The 16964-nt window shown below is 37.4% G+C and overlaps 1 protein-coding gene across 3 annotated transcripts; it reads left to right on the top strand.

Annotated features, from left to right (window-relative positions):
* Positions 1-416: 416 nt before the first annotated feature.
* LOC107800226 (uncharacterized) lies at positions 417-14544 on the top strand. 3 transcript variants are annotated; one of them, XM_075244552.1, is made up of 13 exons: positions 417-1396; positions 9113-9518; positions 9625-10288; positions 10620-10660; positions 11063-11131; positions 12137-12237; positions 12350-12428; positions 12649-12747; positions 12852-12920; positions 13045-13094; positions 13199-13280; positions 13457-13551; positions 14032-14544. In XM_075244552.1, the coding sequence occupies exons 1-13, from the start codon at positions 984-986 to the stop codon at positions 14156-14158; spliced, it is 2295 nt and encodes a 764-aa protein (XP_075100653.1). In that variant the 5' UTR covers positions 417-983; the 3' UTR covers positions 14159-14544. The 3 variants fall into 3 exon arrangements, with proteins under 3 accessions (XP_075100653.1, XP_075100654.1, XP_075100655.1); XM_075244554.1 differs by having other exon boundaries at positions 420-1396; positions 9365-9518; XM_075244553.1 differs by lacking the exon at positions 12852-12920.
* Positions 14545-16964: the final 2420 nt, after the last annotated feature.

Below are 16964 nucleotides of genomic sequence, written 5' to 3'. Positions count from 1 at the left end.
GGGACAAAGTGTCCCAATTCACTTCGAAACTCTCCCGAAACCAAACCAAAAACCCCCAACAAGTCACATAGCCACAAATTGAATATAAACGAGGCAATAAATAGGGGAACGCGGCTAAAATATTCAAAACGACTGGCCGGATCATTAGAGGACCATCTAGTATATCAAACAATTAATTGTTCCCAACAAACCATATCTTAAGATTAAATGATATGCAGTATACGAACATTATTAGAAAATGATTATTCACACCAATATTTACGAGATCAAACAATTACACATTAAGAAAAATTATTTATAAAAAAAAGGAAATAGACAAAATGAAAATAGTAAAGGTCTAACGCGCAAGATCGCAAAGTGACCATCATTCACCCGGACAAAGACTCTATAATCAGAATAATTGGTTACTCTATCTCATTAATCACACGCACTCTTGTTAGAAAATAGGAAAATTTTGGCCAAATGAATAAAGATGTGAATGAAACAATTAGAAAGAGAGAACAAAAAGCCAAAACCTTAGAAAAGAGAGAAAACACAACAATCTTTACTAATACTAATGATAAAGAAGTAAGGGTTGAGCTAGACAATTCGGTTTGGAAGGAACCCGATAGCTATTGCTAATATTCTATTACCCAATAATCAAGAGGAGTTTAGTGGGAAGTTGAGAACCCATAGACTCCACTTGTAGATTCTAGAGCTGAAAAGGGTCGCTTGTTGAAGGTGTGTAGATTCTAGAGTTACCATTTTCTTGATTCTTTCAGCTGCAAATGTGCAAAAAATAGTCTTGGGTAGACGGCTATACAGACATAGGTAATTAGTGGGTTTGTTTTCAAATTTGGCATGGATCGATACGCCTAGAGATTTTATCTTGAGGGTTTGATCAAGATTGAATTTTCAGCTGAATCTGAAGTGGGGTTTATTTTGTGCTGAAAACCTGAAGTGGGGTTTGTTCAAAAATTGAATTTTGTGCATAATTTGAGGGAATGGATGAGACAACAACTTCAGGTGAAGGTGCAACAGCCCCAACAGAGGAGTTGCTAAAGAAAATCCAAGAATTAGAGGCAGGGCATGCTCAGCTGAAAAAGGAGATGTCTAAGCTTATGGTTTCAAATGATGGTAGAAGATCAGAGAGGCAAAGGTCTCATTCTATTTCCCCTCAACGGCCCCCTCGCCTTAGGGGTTCTGCTGCTGGTTTTGATGCATTGGGGAAGAGGGGCTCCACTTCTTTCCGGCATTCGTCACCTTTGCAAAGAGAGAGTAATAGTAAAAGTGAGCCTTGTGGTGGAGGTGCAGGTCCAGCTGCAGTCAAGTTTACTGATAGACAGTACTTGAGCATATTGCAATCAATGGGACAAGCAATCCATATATTTGATCTCAATTTTCGTGTTATTTGCTGGTGAGTACTTGCTATTTGTGGAAGTATGTCTGCTCAGTTCTCTTCTGTTTTAGTCTTCTTGTTTTTATTCCAGATTATAGTTATAAACACTAATTTTTATAGTATCAATATCGTTTAACATGTTGTAGCGAAGTTATTTCTTCTTTTTAGTGTTCGTCATCTTTGCTGATTGCCTTTCCTTTTTTTGGCTTGAACTTGGGAGAGAAAAGAAGGAAAGATACTTTATTAAGCATGTAGGTATTTAGCATGGATACCGGATACCTTTTCCATCAAATTGAGTCCTTAAATTGTATTTACTACCTAGTTGCGACTAAGGCTTAGTTGGGTTGGTATGCTTTTATTAGTTCCATGTTTGCTAGGGATCTTTGTGTTCGTCCAAAGATTTGTATATCAGTAAGCTGTAGCGAACCTCTATGTCACGCCCCAAAATCCCACCAATAATTGTGATGGCACCTAGCGCGCTGGCTACGCGAACCAATCACACAACAACCGAATAAACAACAGTATTGAAGCAATATATCAAGTCTAATAGAGATTTATAGCATAAATAAGTCTAGAATCAACACCAATATGCATAAATCAGTTATATGATCCACAGGAATAGGTGTCAACGAGTATATGAGCTCTAAGAGTGTCGAAATACAGTAGTCTGAACTCAATACAACATTGTCTAAATAAACAACAGTTTCAAAATAAGAAAAGAAGGTGACATCGAGGTCTGCAGATGAACAAGTTGCACTATCTCGAGTCTCCTAGCGCCACAATAATCTACTTCTCAGCTCTGCTAGTGCCAACACTTGGAGTATGAGTATAACCGATATAATATACTCAGTAAGTATCTAGATTAACCTCGGCGAAGTAGTAGAGAGATTGGTCAACTGATACTTACTATCATAACTTGAATAGTCCATGAATAAATACAACACAAGAACCTAAATAAAACAGTGTTACCATGATCCGATATAATTAACAGAAATAATATCAAGCTTTATATAAGAAATTATCAAAACTCACACTTGTTCATTGAGACAGCATATAAAGATGATATGCATCATAGAGCGTTATTATAAATGCCAAGTATAAGAGTCTATAATGTTTATGCATGAATAATACTCGGCCCAACAACCGACACTTCTCAAGTGTCCAACAAACCTGCGTACACAGGGCCCAAGGTACAATAGGTGATTACCTGACTTTGGAGGGTCGAATCCAAATCTATGCGCTGCACGGACAACTCACGTGCTAATTACAATAACATTTGCATGAACAACTCACGTGCTATAGTACTCATCTTGCAAGGACAACTCACGTGCCTCAACCTCAGTCCATATAAGAGTTTCCATATATATATATAGAGTGTGTATACGCACCATAAATAACATAAGTGATGTATAATGACATAAGAAGTATACATGTAAAGAGATGTGCATGCGGACAGTGTGACTACGACTAGAACAAGTAGAACATGATGTCACAATTAGCCATTTACTGTTAATGTGAGAAAATACGGGAGAAAAATATTGATATACTATTCAATTATAATATAATAACCCCTATTTATATAATACATATCCTACTCCTATTCTATGTGGGATTAGGACTAATTCATCTTATTTACATAACAATCTAACACTCTCCCTCAAACCGGTAAATACAAATAATATGTACCGAGCTTGTTACATATGTAACTAATACGAGGACCAGTGAAAGACTTGGTGAAAATATCAGCAAGCTGATCATTCGACTTCACAAATTTTGTAGTAATATAACCTAAGAGTATCTTTTCTCTGATGAAGTGACAGTCACTCTCAATATGTTTAGTTCTCTCATGGAACATCAGATTTGATGCAATATGAAAGGCGGCTTGATTATCACACACAAGTTCCATCTTGCTGATCTCACCAAATTTCAACTCCTTGAGCAACTGTTTGATCCAAATTAGCTCACATGTTGCCATTGCTCGATATTCTGCTTCTGCACTAGACCGAATAACCACATTCTTTTTCTTGCTCTTCCAAGATACCAAATTACCTATTACTAAAACACAATATTCAGACATAGAACGTCTATCACAAGGTGATCCTGCCCAATCAGCATTTGAGTATCTAACGATCTGCTCATGGCCTCGATTCTCAAACAACAATCCTTTTCCCAAAGCTGATTTTATATGCCGAAGAAGGAGGACAACTGCATCCCAATGACAATCATAGGGAGAATTCTTAAACTGACTCACAACACTCAAATGAAAGGAAATGTCAGGTCTAGTCACTTTGAGGTAATTCAATTTACCAACCATCTGCCTATATCTTGTAGGATCGGTAAGCGGCCCTTCTGCCCTAGTAGAAGTTTAGAATTCGGATCTATAGGAGTTTCAACAGGTTTACAACCTGTCATTGCTGCCTCCTCAAGAATGTCCAGGGCATGCTTTCGTTGTGAGTTCACAATACTTGAGCTATACTCGGCGACCTCAATACCCATAAAATATTTTAATCTGCCCAGATCCTTAGTCTGAAAGTGCTCAAAGAGATGGTTCTTTAACTTAGTAATACCATCCTCATCATTGCCGGTAATAACAATATCGTCAACATAAATCACCAGATAGTTACCGAAATTTGAAGCAAAATGCCAATAAAACATAGGGTGATTAGCTTCACTATGAGTCATGCCAAACTCCATGCCAAACTCCTGAATAACTGTGCTGAACATACCAAACCAGGCTCGAGGAGATTGCTTTAGACTATAGAGGGACCGGAGCAACCGACATACAAGGCCACTAGACTCTCCCTGAGCAACAAAACCAGGTGGTTGCTCCATATAAACCTCATCCTCAAGGTCACCATGAAGAAAAATATTCTTAATGTCCAACTGAGAGAGGCCAATGTCGAACAACAACCATGGGTAGGAAAAGGCGGACTGATGCTATTTTAGCCACGGGAGAGAAAGTACATCTATAATCGAGCCCAAATATCTGAGTATACTCTTTGGCAACAAGACGACCCTTAAGTCGATCAACCTGGCCAGTTGGACTAACTTTGACTGCATACACCCATGACCCAACGACAACCAACAATAGATATACCTGAAGGAAGAGGAACAAGTTCCCAAGTATCGTTCGTATGTAAAGTAGACATCTCGTCAATCATAGTCTGCCGCTATCCTGGATTAGACAGTGCTTCACCTGTAGATTTAGGGATGGAAACAGAGGTCAAAGATGATACAAACGCATAATGGGGTGATGATAGATGATGATAACATAAACCGACATAATGAGGATTAGGATCAAGTGTGGACCTTTCGAAGTGCAATCAATAGACTAGGAGGAGACAAGTTCGCAGTAAGAGCAGGGTCATGCAGGACGTGAATCAGCTAGGCTTGATGCTGAGCGCGAACGACAATGATAAGTCAGGAGTGGTGGAGCTGTAGAAGGTTGAACTGGACTAAGTGATGAAACTAGAGCTATAGGTGGTGGAGCTGAAACTAGAGCTGTAGGTGGCGGAGCTAGAGTTACTGAGGAAGATGAATAGGAGATAGTCACTGAATCTCCAAATGATGAAATTGGTAGTACCTCAGAAATATCTAAGTGATCACCTAACCTTGTGAAAGTATGACTGGGTTTCAAAGAAGCTAACATTAACAGACATAAGGTACTGCTGGAGGTCAGATGAATAACATCGAGATCCCTTTTGCATTCTCGAGTAACCCAGAAATAAGCACTTAATAGCATGAAGAGCTAACTTATCTTGGAAATAAGGTTATGAAAAAAGCACGTGCTCCCAAAGACACGAGCTGGAAGAGAGAACAAAAGTGAGTGGGGAAATAAGACAGAGAATGTAACTTGATTCTTGATAGCTGAGGATGACATACGATTAATAAGATAACAAGATGTGAGAACTGCACCCCCTAATAATTTACCTTATCAAAAAAAAAAAAACTGCACCCCCTAAAAACGCAATGAAAGATGAGATTGTGCAAGTAAGGTACGAGCAGTTTCAATGAAATGTCTGTTCTTTTTTTTTCAGCTACCCCATTTTGTTGAGATGTGTATGGACAAGATGTTTGATGAATGATTCCATGAGAATTCATAAACTGTTGAAATGAGGAAGAAAAATAGTCTAGGGCATTATCACTACAAAATGTGCGGATAGAAACCCCTAATTGATTTTGAATTTCAGTGTGGAAGGTCTGGAAAATAGAAAAAAACTCAGATTGATTTTTCATCAAAAAAATCCAAGTGCACATGGAATAATCATCAATGAACTGACAAAGTAGCGGAATCCCAAGGTAGAACTGACCCGACTAAGACCCCAAATATCTGAATGGACTAAAGTGAAAGGTGATTTTGCTCGATTATCAGGACGCCGAGGGAAATGGGAGCGAGTATGCTTGCCGAGCTGACATGACTCACACTCTATAGTGGACAAGTGAGATAAACCATGTACGATTTTCTAAAGTTTTGGCAAACTGGGATGTTCCAACCATTTATGTAATAAATCTGGTGAATCAGACATGTTGTTGAAGGAAGACAAGATGTGAGTCCATGTGATTTCGCAAAGACAAGGTAATAAAGTCCATTTGCTTCACGCCCGGTACCAATAATCCGCCATGTATTGCATTCCTGTATAAAAACAAGGTCATCAAGAAATAAAATAGAGCATTTAAGTGATTTGACTTAGTGACTAACAAAAGGACTATCGGGAACATAAAGAACTGAATCTAAAGGTAAGGAAGGAAGTGGACTTGCTTGTCCTATTCCAGTTTTCCATGGTTTGAGACCTGTTGGCCATTGTGACTATTGGAAGAGATTGAAAATATGAAATAGTAGTGAAAATAGATTTGTTACTAGCAATATGATTAGATGCACCTGAATCAATGACCCAAGAATTGGGTAATGAAAATTGGGAGACACAAGTCACACTATTACCTATTAGAACAACGAAAGTTATCTTTAAAAATGTCTGTTTACATCCTTTGTAATAAAGGAACTCAATATAATCCGGTAGAGAAAACCATCTAACTATTCATAGTATTGGATCCCATTTCGCTACAACCAGTTTCTCAAACTAAAAGTTGTATGATTAACCTTGGAATGCCAAATCAGAAAAAGTTAAGCTGGAGACCTTTTTTTTTAAGGTTTGATGCAGTTGGAAATCAAGTTCTTCACTTGAAATTGTTGAAATCAGTAACTCTGCGGGAAAACTGAAGAAATATCTAGGCAAACACTGTTCACAACAGAAAAAAACACTGTTCATGCTGGAAAATTAGAAAAGTGGTCGGAATTTGGTTTAAATTAGATGGGTAGACTCGGTATTGAAGGGTGAGCAAGCTGTCCTGAAGAAGCTTTGCGAAAAAATGCTCGAAAAGTGGCTCACTCGGCGACGTATGATTTGGAACCCTCGCTGGAAAAATCTCTGTTGCCGGCGTGGCACGGAGAAATTTTCTGGGGTTGGTCACCGGAGGGTGATCTACCTCGTGGTGGTGTTGGTTTTTGCACAACACCGATAAAAAATAACTTTCGCGTGGACTGCCCTTAGGTCACCGGAAAAATTGCATGATGACTAAGTTCTTTCTTCCCGATGACGCTGGAATGACACACATTGATTTTTTCTCACAATGCTCTGATACCATGTGAGAAAGCACAAGAGAAAAATATAATATTGGTATACTATTCAATTATAATAGAATGAGCCCTATTTATACAATAGATGTCCTACTCCTATTCTATATGGGACTAGGACTAATTCATCTTACCTACATAACTATCTAACAGATAACAAGGTACTAAAGGCCTAAGTCATGGCTTCTAGCATGATTGAGATAGCCCACATTGTCACAGAAGGATAACAAGTCATAAATAGTATACGGTATAAATCCAAAGCATAAAGTAGTCTTACCCCGAGCATGAATAGTCCATAGCGCTTGCATATACGCTCGTTATCAAGTACGTACAACGCCCCCAATCTATAGCAATTAGTCAAATAAGGTCAATCTCCTAAGGTAGATTCCTTCAAGCCAAGTCTAGGAAATATACTTACCTTTGGGAGCCAAATAAATCCTCCCAAAATCGCCTTTCCTTAAGAAATTACCTCCAACCGGCTCAAATCTAATCAAACAATACTCAAAGAAGTCAAATAAACCCATAGGAATCAATTCCAAACAATAAAACTTTAATCTTTAATCAGCTCCCAAAAAGCCAACAAAGGTCAACCCCAACTCACATGGTCAAAATCCGAGTCTACGGGTAGATCCCATTTACCGATAACCTCATGATTCCAAATATGTGTTTAGTTTTCAAATCCAAGCCCAAATTGATGTCCGAATCCTCAAATTATACTCTCTTAAGTTATAGACAAAACCCCAAGTTTCACTTTGAAATTTCATGTTTTAGGTACAAAAATCCATGGGGAATCAAGATATATGATCAAATCCAAGTTTAGATTACTTACCTCCAAGATACTAGTGAAATCTCTCTTTAAAATCTCCTCCAGTCGTTCTCTAAAACTCAAAAATATGAAAAATGGGCAAAATCCCGAAAGTTAGACTTAAAATTCCCCTGCCAGCACTACCCTCCGTGAACGCAACAAAAGCCTCGCGTTCGCGAAGCACAAACTGCCTCCCCAAAATTCACCTATCGCAATCGTGGGAAGACTCCCCTATGCTAAGGCGGTTGAACCTCCACGAACACGATGCCTCAGTGACCTCCAGCCTTCGCGCACGCGACCACCCCTTCACAAACGCTAAGCACAACAACTCCCAGCCCAAATCCTTTATCGCAAACGCGGAACACACCTCGCTAATGCAATGAACACCAGAAAATCTGCCAACACAAAACATGCTCCGGGTGGTCCGAAACTTACCCGAGCCCTCGAGACCCCGTCCAATTATACCAACAAGTCCATAAACACTACCCGAACCTATCCAAAGCCTCAAAACACATATGGAACCATCACAGCTAAGAATCAAAGGCCAAACCACTCATTGAACTCCTTAAGTTCATAAGCTTCTAAACTTCCAACCAAGTGTCCGATTCATACTTAGTCATTTCGAATCACAACCAAACTTTGCATACAAGTTCCATACAACAAAATGAACCTAACTACATTCGCGTAACAACAATCAGAATCCGATAACCCTAAAGTCAACTATCGGTCAAACTTAAGAACTCTCTAATTCTTCAAATTGCCAACTTTCGGTAAATAGAGCCAAAATCTTCTAGGAACATCGAAAACCAAATCCGAACATACGCCCAAGTCCAAAATCACCATACGAACCTATTGGAACATTCAAATCACCAATCGGATATCGTTTATGCAAAAGTCAAACCTTGGTCAACTCATACAACTTAAGGCTTCTAAAATATAACTAAGTGTTCCAAATCACTCCCGAACCCCACGAAAACCAAACATCCATCCCCGCAAGTCATATAACATCAAATGAACCTACGGGAAGCATCAAATACGAAAATGAGATTCTAATACTCAAAATGATCGATCGGATCGTTACACTATCAGAGAACGCCAATAAGTCTTTAAAACTGAACTATTGAGTATAGGAAATAAACTAGTCCTAATGGAATGGAATGGAAATTGAGGATTCAAATGGACGACCACAACTAGTTGGGATTGATGCGTAGTTGTTGTTGAATCTTAAAAATGTAGGACCAAACTCAGACTACAGAATTTACTTCCTTTGCGAAATTGGGTTGTAATTGTTGTGCAGGAATCGAAGTGCTGAACAACTATATGGTTATTCAGCTGCCGAAGCTCTTGGGCGGAATCTCCTTGAGCTAATAGCAGATCCTAAGGATCATGCTGTGGCAAAAATCATTTTATACCGAGTGGCAAAGGGTGAGAATTGGACTGGACAATTTCCTGTGAGGAATAAGCGAGGGAACAGATTTTTAATCGTAGCAACAGACACCCCTCTTTATGATGATGATGGTACATTTATTGGTATTATTTGTGTATCAAGTGACGTGAGGCCATTTCAAGAAACATCTACAGAGGTGAAGCTTATCAAAGCTGATAAAAGTTCTGGTGGGCCTAGAAGCATTGCTTCTGCGAGACTTGGACTTAATCCACAGCAACCTCTGCAAGTTGCCATTGCCTCCAAAATATCGAGTTTGGTTAGTATGGAGTTCTTTGGCATGCTTTCTTTTTTCTATTTTTGCTTTTGTTTTTTCTTGGTTGTATGAGATGGGCATGTGCTAACATGATGGAAACATCAAATAGGCTTCAAAGGTGAGCAACAAGGTTAAGTCAAAAATGAAAACCGGAGAGGGCAGCGTTCTTGGGGAAGGTGGAAGTGGATGTGGTCACCATTCTGATCATGCTTTTTCTGACGCTGCTCTATCAGATCAAAGGGAAGATGCAAATCCAAGTGGAGCGAGTACGCCCAGGGGAGATGTTCATGTTTCTCCATTTGAGGTATTCTCCAATGTTGAGCACTCTCCAGAAACACCCTCAAGAAACTCGAGGGATGAGAGTGAGGCAAAACCTGGGATTTCTAAGATTATAACTTCAAAGGCAGAGGCATGGATGGTTAAGAAGAACTTATCATGGCCATGGAAAGGCAATGAGCGGGAAGTGTTAGAGGCAAAGACTACGCGTTCTGTTTGGCCCTGGCTAAACAACGACCAAGATAATGAGTGGAATCATTGTAAGAGTTGTAATGCAGTATCAACATCAGACGATCAAGTTATTGAAAGTAACCGTACAACGACCAATGAGGCTTGGGGATCCTGGTCATCGTCATTTAATGTTAATAGCACAAGCAGTGCTAGTAGTAGCGATAGCACCAGTAGTACAGCTGGTAATAAAGTGGATACTGATACTGACTGCTTGGATTATGAAATCTTGTGGGAGGACTTGACAATTGGAGAACACATTGGACAGGGTACGTCAAATTCTTGTTTACTGGTAAAATTTTCAGAGATAAGTCTATCAGTTATACAGACCTTTTTCTCTTGTTAAGGCATTCGCAAGCATGTATGATGCTATCACTTTCTGTTTTACAGTACTTTTAGATGTTCAGCCAAATATCAGAAGCTTGGACAAAATTTTGCACTAATTACTTCTATGCATATTTGCGAAGCTTACACACTAATTTCACAATGAAGATTCCCTTCTTGTGTTAGAGCTATCGGATTTATGTCTTTTATGGTTCTACTAGAGCTTATCATTTTCTGCTTCATCGTTCTCACTTTTATTTGTTTATATTTCACTAGGTTCTTGTGGAACTGTTTATCATGGGCTGTGGTTCGGATCAGTACGTTCTCTGGCTCTTTTATGAAATTCCATTCATAGAGAATGTCCTAAGAAGCTCTTTTTAAGTGTTTTCAAACATACCGCGGCATGATGAAATGTCTTGTTATCAAATATTGCGTGTTTTAGTTATCAAGTTGACAGGAGCTTACACTTATCCCCCAAAAAAGGCAACAAAGGGCTAAACTCTAGCTGCTTTTTCTCATTATACGCTCCATTTCAATTTAATGTTTAAAACTTTAAATTTCTTTAAGCCAGTATTTGAACAGTGTTTGACATGTCACTTCTCATTTTCTATGACTGTCATTTGAATTCTAGATTAACTGGTTACTTTTAAGGAGTGGAACAGCCCGTAAGAAGTGATTGTGCTGCTTCACTTTTGTAAAGTGATGTCTTTGTTTTGCAGGATGTTGCGGTTAAAGTATTTTCGAAGCAAGAATATTCTGATGAAGTCATATATTCCTTTAGACAGGAGGTCAGTATGTTTCTCATGAATAAATTGTGAAAAGTTTTACTGTTTCCATATTGAAAATTGTTTTTCTATAGTATTTGGCGTAACTGGTAAAGTTGCCGCCATGTGATCAGGAGGTCACGGGTTCAAGCCGTGGAAACCGCCTCTTGCAGAAATGCAGGGCAAGGCTGCGTACAATAGACCCTTGTGGTCCGGTCCTTCTCCGGACCCCCCACATAGCGAGAGCTTAGTGCACCGGGCTGCCCTTTTCATAGCACTTAAGCTATATCACAGTTATTATTGAGTATTATGGGCTCTCAAATGGTAAGAGTAGAATGAACATAACTTTTCATAACCCTGACCCTGAGCATAGTTGTTCTCTTCCTCATCATTGGTGTGTTTGAGTTTTGCATTTTCTTGTATGATGGACCTAAACGTAGGACTCTAGATAACCGTAGATAAAAACAGTAAAGGTACTAGTTGAATTTTAATAAGTTGTAGAATTTGTTTGAAAAGCCACTTAATCAAACTAACATATCTAATGCTAATAGTGAATTAATATTCTTAAGCTGTCGCCTTACACACTCGACATCAGCTGTGAAGTTCTATGCATTAATCACTCACTTTGAGGAGTACTAGAAGATCTCTGCTTGGAAATACTTCTCTTGCTCGTGTCCAAGCTTCTGTGAAGATCTCAAATAAAACTACCGTGGTTCTATAGTTCTCCTTTTTGTTTTGACTTTTGATTACTTTTCATCTGGATTCCTGCTTTCACTTTCTGCTTGGGTGCTGGCTAGTATTGTATTAGAGGATTCCTGTTAGGAAAAGCGTTATTATAATAAAGCACTTTATATCAGATATTTGCATATAATCATCTGAAAGATTCTTGTAAATATGTCCTTCTAGAAGGGTTTTGTGTGAGATATAACAAATCCTTTTCAGTTTCAAATTAAATAATGGTGATTGGTTTTCTACGGTTATTCTTGATCAGCAAGCATTTCTAAGAGATATTATGCTTGCTAATCTTAGGTGTCACTGATGAAACGTCTCCGACATCCAAATATTCTTCTTTTCATGGGTGCGGTAACTTCATCTCAACACCTCTGCATTGTCACAGAGTTCCTGCCACGGTCAATTTCAGTTCTTAAAACCAATTTGTTAAGCTCGTATTTTTTGTCATGTCTCTATTATTATGATGATATCATATAATTTACAAACCATTTCCGTTTTCCATTTATGCAGAGGAAGTTTGTTTAGGTTACTACAGAGGAATGCATCCAAACTAGAATGGAGACGGCGTATTCACATGGCTTTAGATATAGTGAGTTCCTACGAAATCTGTAATACCTAGAACATTTCATATTATCATGAGTAGCATCCATTATTTCTTCTGGCAAAAGCATCACTTCTATTTTTCCTCTTCAAGATCTTCTGACTTGTAAGATTGTGCTTTCTTTTCTTCTAGATCAACTGGAATTTGGCATTACGATGGTAAATCATGTTATTCGACTGTAATGTGTTTCTTTATGCTGTTTCTTCAGGCTCGTGGCATGAACTATCTTCATCATTTCAGCCCACCTATAATTCATCGGGATCTGAAGTCTTCGAATCTTCTTGTGGACAAGAATTGGACCGTTAAGGTTACACTATCATTTTACTGCTGATTTTCCTTGCCAGACTCCTAAACCCCTGTCACTTAGAGGTTCTAGTTGTATTGAGGTTCTCACTATGCAAGTATCTATAGGTTGGGGACTTTGGTCTGTCACGTCTTAAGCACGAGACATATCTAACAACAAAGAGTGGGAAAGGAACGGTATTCAACTTGAACTGAGGACCTCATTTTCTTAGCATATATATATTAGCTACTTTAGTTCATCTGCATATTCGAACTTCAAGTGCCTTGGCTGACTTTATGTCAAACTTCATTTCTCTTGCAGCCACAATGGATGGCTCCAGAAGTTCTTCGCAATGAACCTTCAGATGAGAAGTATGCCAACAATAAGAGTTTAAATATTTTTCATGATATTGATGAATTTCATGAAGATTCCTGAGTAAATAATAATATTGTTTCTTAAATGGATGTGCATCCAGGGCTGATATATACAGTTTCGGTGTGATACTATGGGAACTTGCCACGAAAAAGATCCCTTGGGAAAACCTCAACTCGATGCAGGTACTTTCATCTTCTCTCTGAAACTTCACTTGGATTACATACCATACAATTCCCTTGTTTGGGCCAGATTGGAAACACCCCACCCCCTCCAAGAAGAATAGCCCAAAGATGAAAAATCGAAAGGAAATGTATTCTTATAGTTGAGCTCTGAGAACAATTATTTGGAGTCGCTTCAGGTGATCGGAGCAGTAGGATTCATGAATCAGCAGCTAGATATCCCGAAGGATGTTAATCCACAGTGGGCTTCTATTATAGAGAGCTGTTGGCATAGGTTTGTATCTTATTCTTGTCGCCATTACGTTTGGTTAATTGAAGCAAATAGGCTTTTTAAGAAAATAGTTATTGCCCTGTTTATACTCGAGTTTTGTGTCCTTGACAAGCAGTACTGGCACAACATCCAAACATATAGAGATGTTTCATCATGATTGGGAAAAATAAAATGGAATAACTTGAAAATATATAACCTGAGTGAAGCTCTTCCACAAAAATAATTCATATGTGATGTCTGTAAACCGGAAGGCTTTATTTGCTTAATGTGGTACATCATTTGTGAAAAGACGGAGTTCTAGTAAATTTATGTTTAGAGGTGACTCATCAAAATTACTGGCTGCAACAAATTTGGTTCACTGGCTAAATCATTAAGCACCTTGACTGCAAGATCAATGTATCTTTCTTCTAAATCACTTTTGTTTGAACATCATTATGCATATAATTTAACTGATATGCAACTTCTTTGATTTGTCCGCCTCAGTGAGCCACAACTACGCCCAACATTCCTAGAGTTGGTAGATAACCTAAAGGATCTGCTGAGACAGTGTGCCATTCAGGCCCAGGCAGCGGGTAATGTTTTAGGAGATAGCAGCCAGAAGGAACTATAGATAAAGATGGTTGTGCAATTCTGCTATATTTCCATTCCAGCAGATACACTGATAGCTCTTAAGTTTCAGTTACTGTTGCTTGGAAGTGTCACTAGTTCCCGAATTGCTTGTGTTGTCGGATCCAAGATTTGGTGAAAAATGTCACTGCAAGGAAATTTGATGGAAAAGATAGCAACTGTCGTTTATCGTTGTCAAGGCAGAACTTCATAAATCCAATAGGATATTGCGTATGTGAAATCATAACTTTCATGTTTAGTGTGTGAACCGAACTTGTCTCCGGATCATTGTTGGGATATATACTAATAACCATGAATTTTGGGTTGGATATAGTATTTATTGTGGAATAATTGCTTATTCAATTTTAATAAAGTTTTAAATAGATCATATATTCATTTGTGTCCTTTACTTATATAGTAGATGATTTAGTGTATAGAGTTTAGCTTATATACGGAAGATTAAATCATCGGTTCTTATAAGTATAAGATTATGTTCATAATCTAATGATGGAATTGGACAAACCATCAGGAATGATTGTAGCACAAGATTAAAGATAACTTATCTTGATTATGGGAATTGGGAAAGATTTAATTCCAACTTCTTGTGCTAGTACATTTTGTATGTATTGAACGGACCAAGTAGAGATAAGTATTTTATACTGACTTAATAAAATAAACTCTCTAGCCATTAAATGTACTTATACTCTTAATCTTGATATAATTGTTATTAGCTATGTATATTACTATTGTTTTGATTTATTAAAAGGCGAGATTCTTTCGTGGGTCAATAAGCCTGGTAAATTGGACAATAATAATATACATTGGCAAAGTAATAGTTAGTTGATGGAATCCATGTCTCGGTCTAGAAATTGATGATACACCTTTGTGAAAGCTTATAACTTTTCATGTGTAAACCCTGCAGGTGGATTTTGTATCTGTCACATGAAATAAGTTAAGCGAAAGTCTAAAGGAAATAATCAATGAATTAAATTGTCAGCAATTTAATTTATTTGATTAGTATTTGAATCTTAACATGGGGAGTTAAATAAGATTTAACGGAAGAATTTCGAAATTGAACTGAGGAGTGCAGTTACGAATTTTTAGTGGAATAATTCGTAATTTATTATGGTAGTATTAATTCGGATATTTCGAATTAAGTCCATAATAGGAAGCCTCTTTAATTAAATACTGTGGTTCCTGCTGTGACCGAATAATTAGGAATTAAATGGAATTATATTTCTTGGTGGAAAAGTAAGATCCAACAGGTTTAGGAAAAGGCTTTAAACCCTAAAACCTGTGGCTATATAAAGGGGTCTTATTCCATAAGGAGACTATGTTTTTTACTATACAGTTTTCCTGGGAGAAACTCGCCCACACGAGTTTCGCTTATTCCGGTCATTATTCGGGTCACACAGCAGAAGACTGTGGAATTGGAGGATGATCCCGTGGACGTTTTCGCTCTTGCTTGAAGGTCTTTTGGTGATTGTAGTCACGCTTCAAGATATAAGTATCGATTTTATATTTGATTAAAATCTGTGATTATGTGTTGTCTATATTACATGCAAGTGATCCTGGCTATTTGCTTCCGTTGTTTATACCTGTTTTCCATCAATTGGTATCAGAATCAGATTGCATCTAAATAGATATCATAGATGATATGTATATGTCAGATATTATAAACATATATGTCGTTCATGATTTGTAATCTTGTCGAAAATCATGTATAAAGTTTAAAAGCTTATTGTTGAACGGAGGCTGTAGCGAGAACCTAGTTTTACCTGACAGAATGGGACTATTTTCTTATGTGATTGGGCACTAAAGGAAAGGATTAATGGATGTTGGTTTTGACGTCGGCAGTGATTCAAAGTGGCAAAATAGGGCTTAAAGAAAGACGTAAATGTTATGATAAAAATCAAAATATGGTGGATGTCTACTCTTCCTCCATGATCTTTCTCTCAAATGGCTAATGACATATTTTCTATGTTCAATGACATATTCCATGACATATTTTCTTCACTTTTCATACCTATATAAAGGCCTTGTAATAGATAGGAAAATACACACAATTGAAGAAGAAAATTTCTTCCTTTCTCTCTATCTCTTTCTTTTCGTGTTTTACTAAATTGTCCTTATTTCTTGTTCATGTTTTACTAAATTGCTTTTATTTCATAACACGTTATCAGCACGAGTCTCTAACTAATTGTATATATATATATATATCTACAAAAAAAAATTCTACATCCGGAAAGATTACAATTAGAAGCCATACATATCATCACATGGTTAAATGTAAAGAGAAACTACATATGGTAAGTAATGAAATGTAAGAAGGTATGATTATCTTATACTTGTCATTCCTTTAAAATCTCATATGCACACAACTTCGTACTACACATGTATTGCATAAGCACATATTAATATTACATCTTTTATATCACATGAATGGAATAAAATTTTCGAAGTTCTATATGTGAAAATCATAGTAGCAATTAATTGTTGATATGATGCATGTCATGGTAACCAAGGATATTTTATATAAATTGTCCTATGCATATTTATGTGTTAACTATCTTCAATCTGTCCTGTCGCTTTAAACATTTTTCTTTTACTTGGATGAATATTTTTTTTTTCTTTTGGATTTTTACACTTGCATATAGTAAAAAAAAAGAATAAAAAAAATGGTCATACTGATTAAAAGCATAAATCACCTTGAAGAAAACAAAAAATACTTCACATCTTTATTTAGATTGATTAATTACTTCTTTGAAATTTGGAAAACAACCCAGCTATTGAGAAAGTATACTTCATAA

This window comes from Nicotiana tabacum, chromosome 22 (genome assembly GCF_000715075.1).
Source record: "Nicotiana tabacum cultivar K326 chromosome 22, ASM71507v2, whole genome shotgun sequence".
NCBI classification, from domain to species: Eukaryota; Viridiplantae; Streptophyta; class Magnoliopsida; order Solanales; family Solanaceae; genus Nicotiana; species Nicotiana tabacum.
Note: the sequence above shows the minus strand (reverse complement) of the source record. Positions and strands in the feature narration are given on the sequence as shown.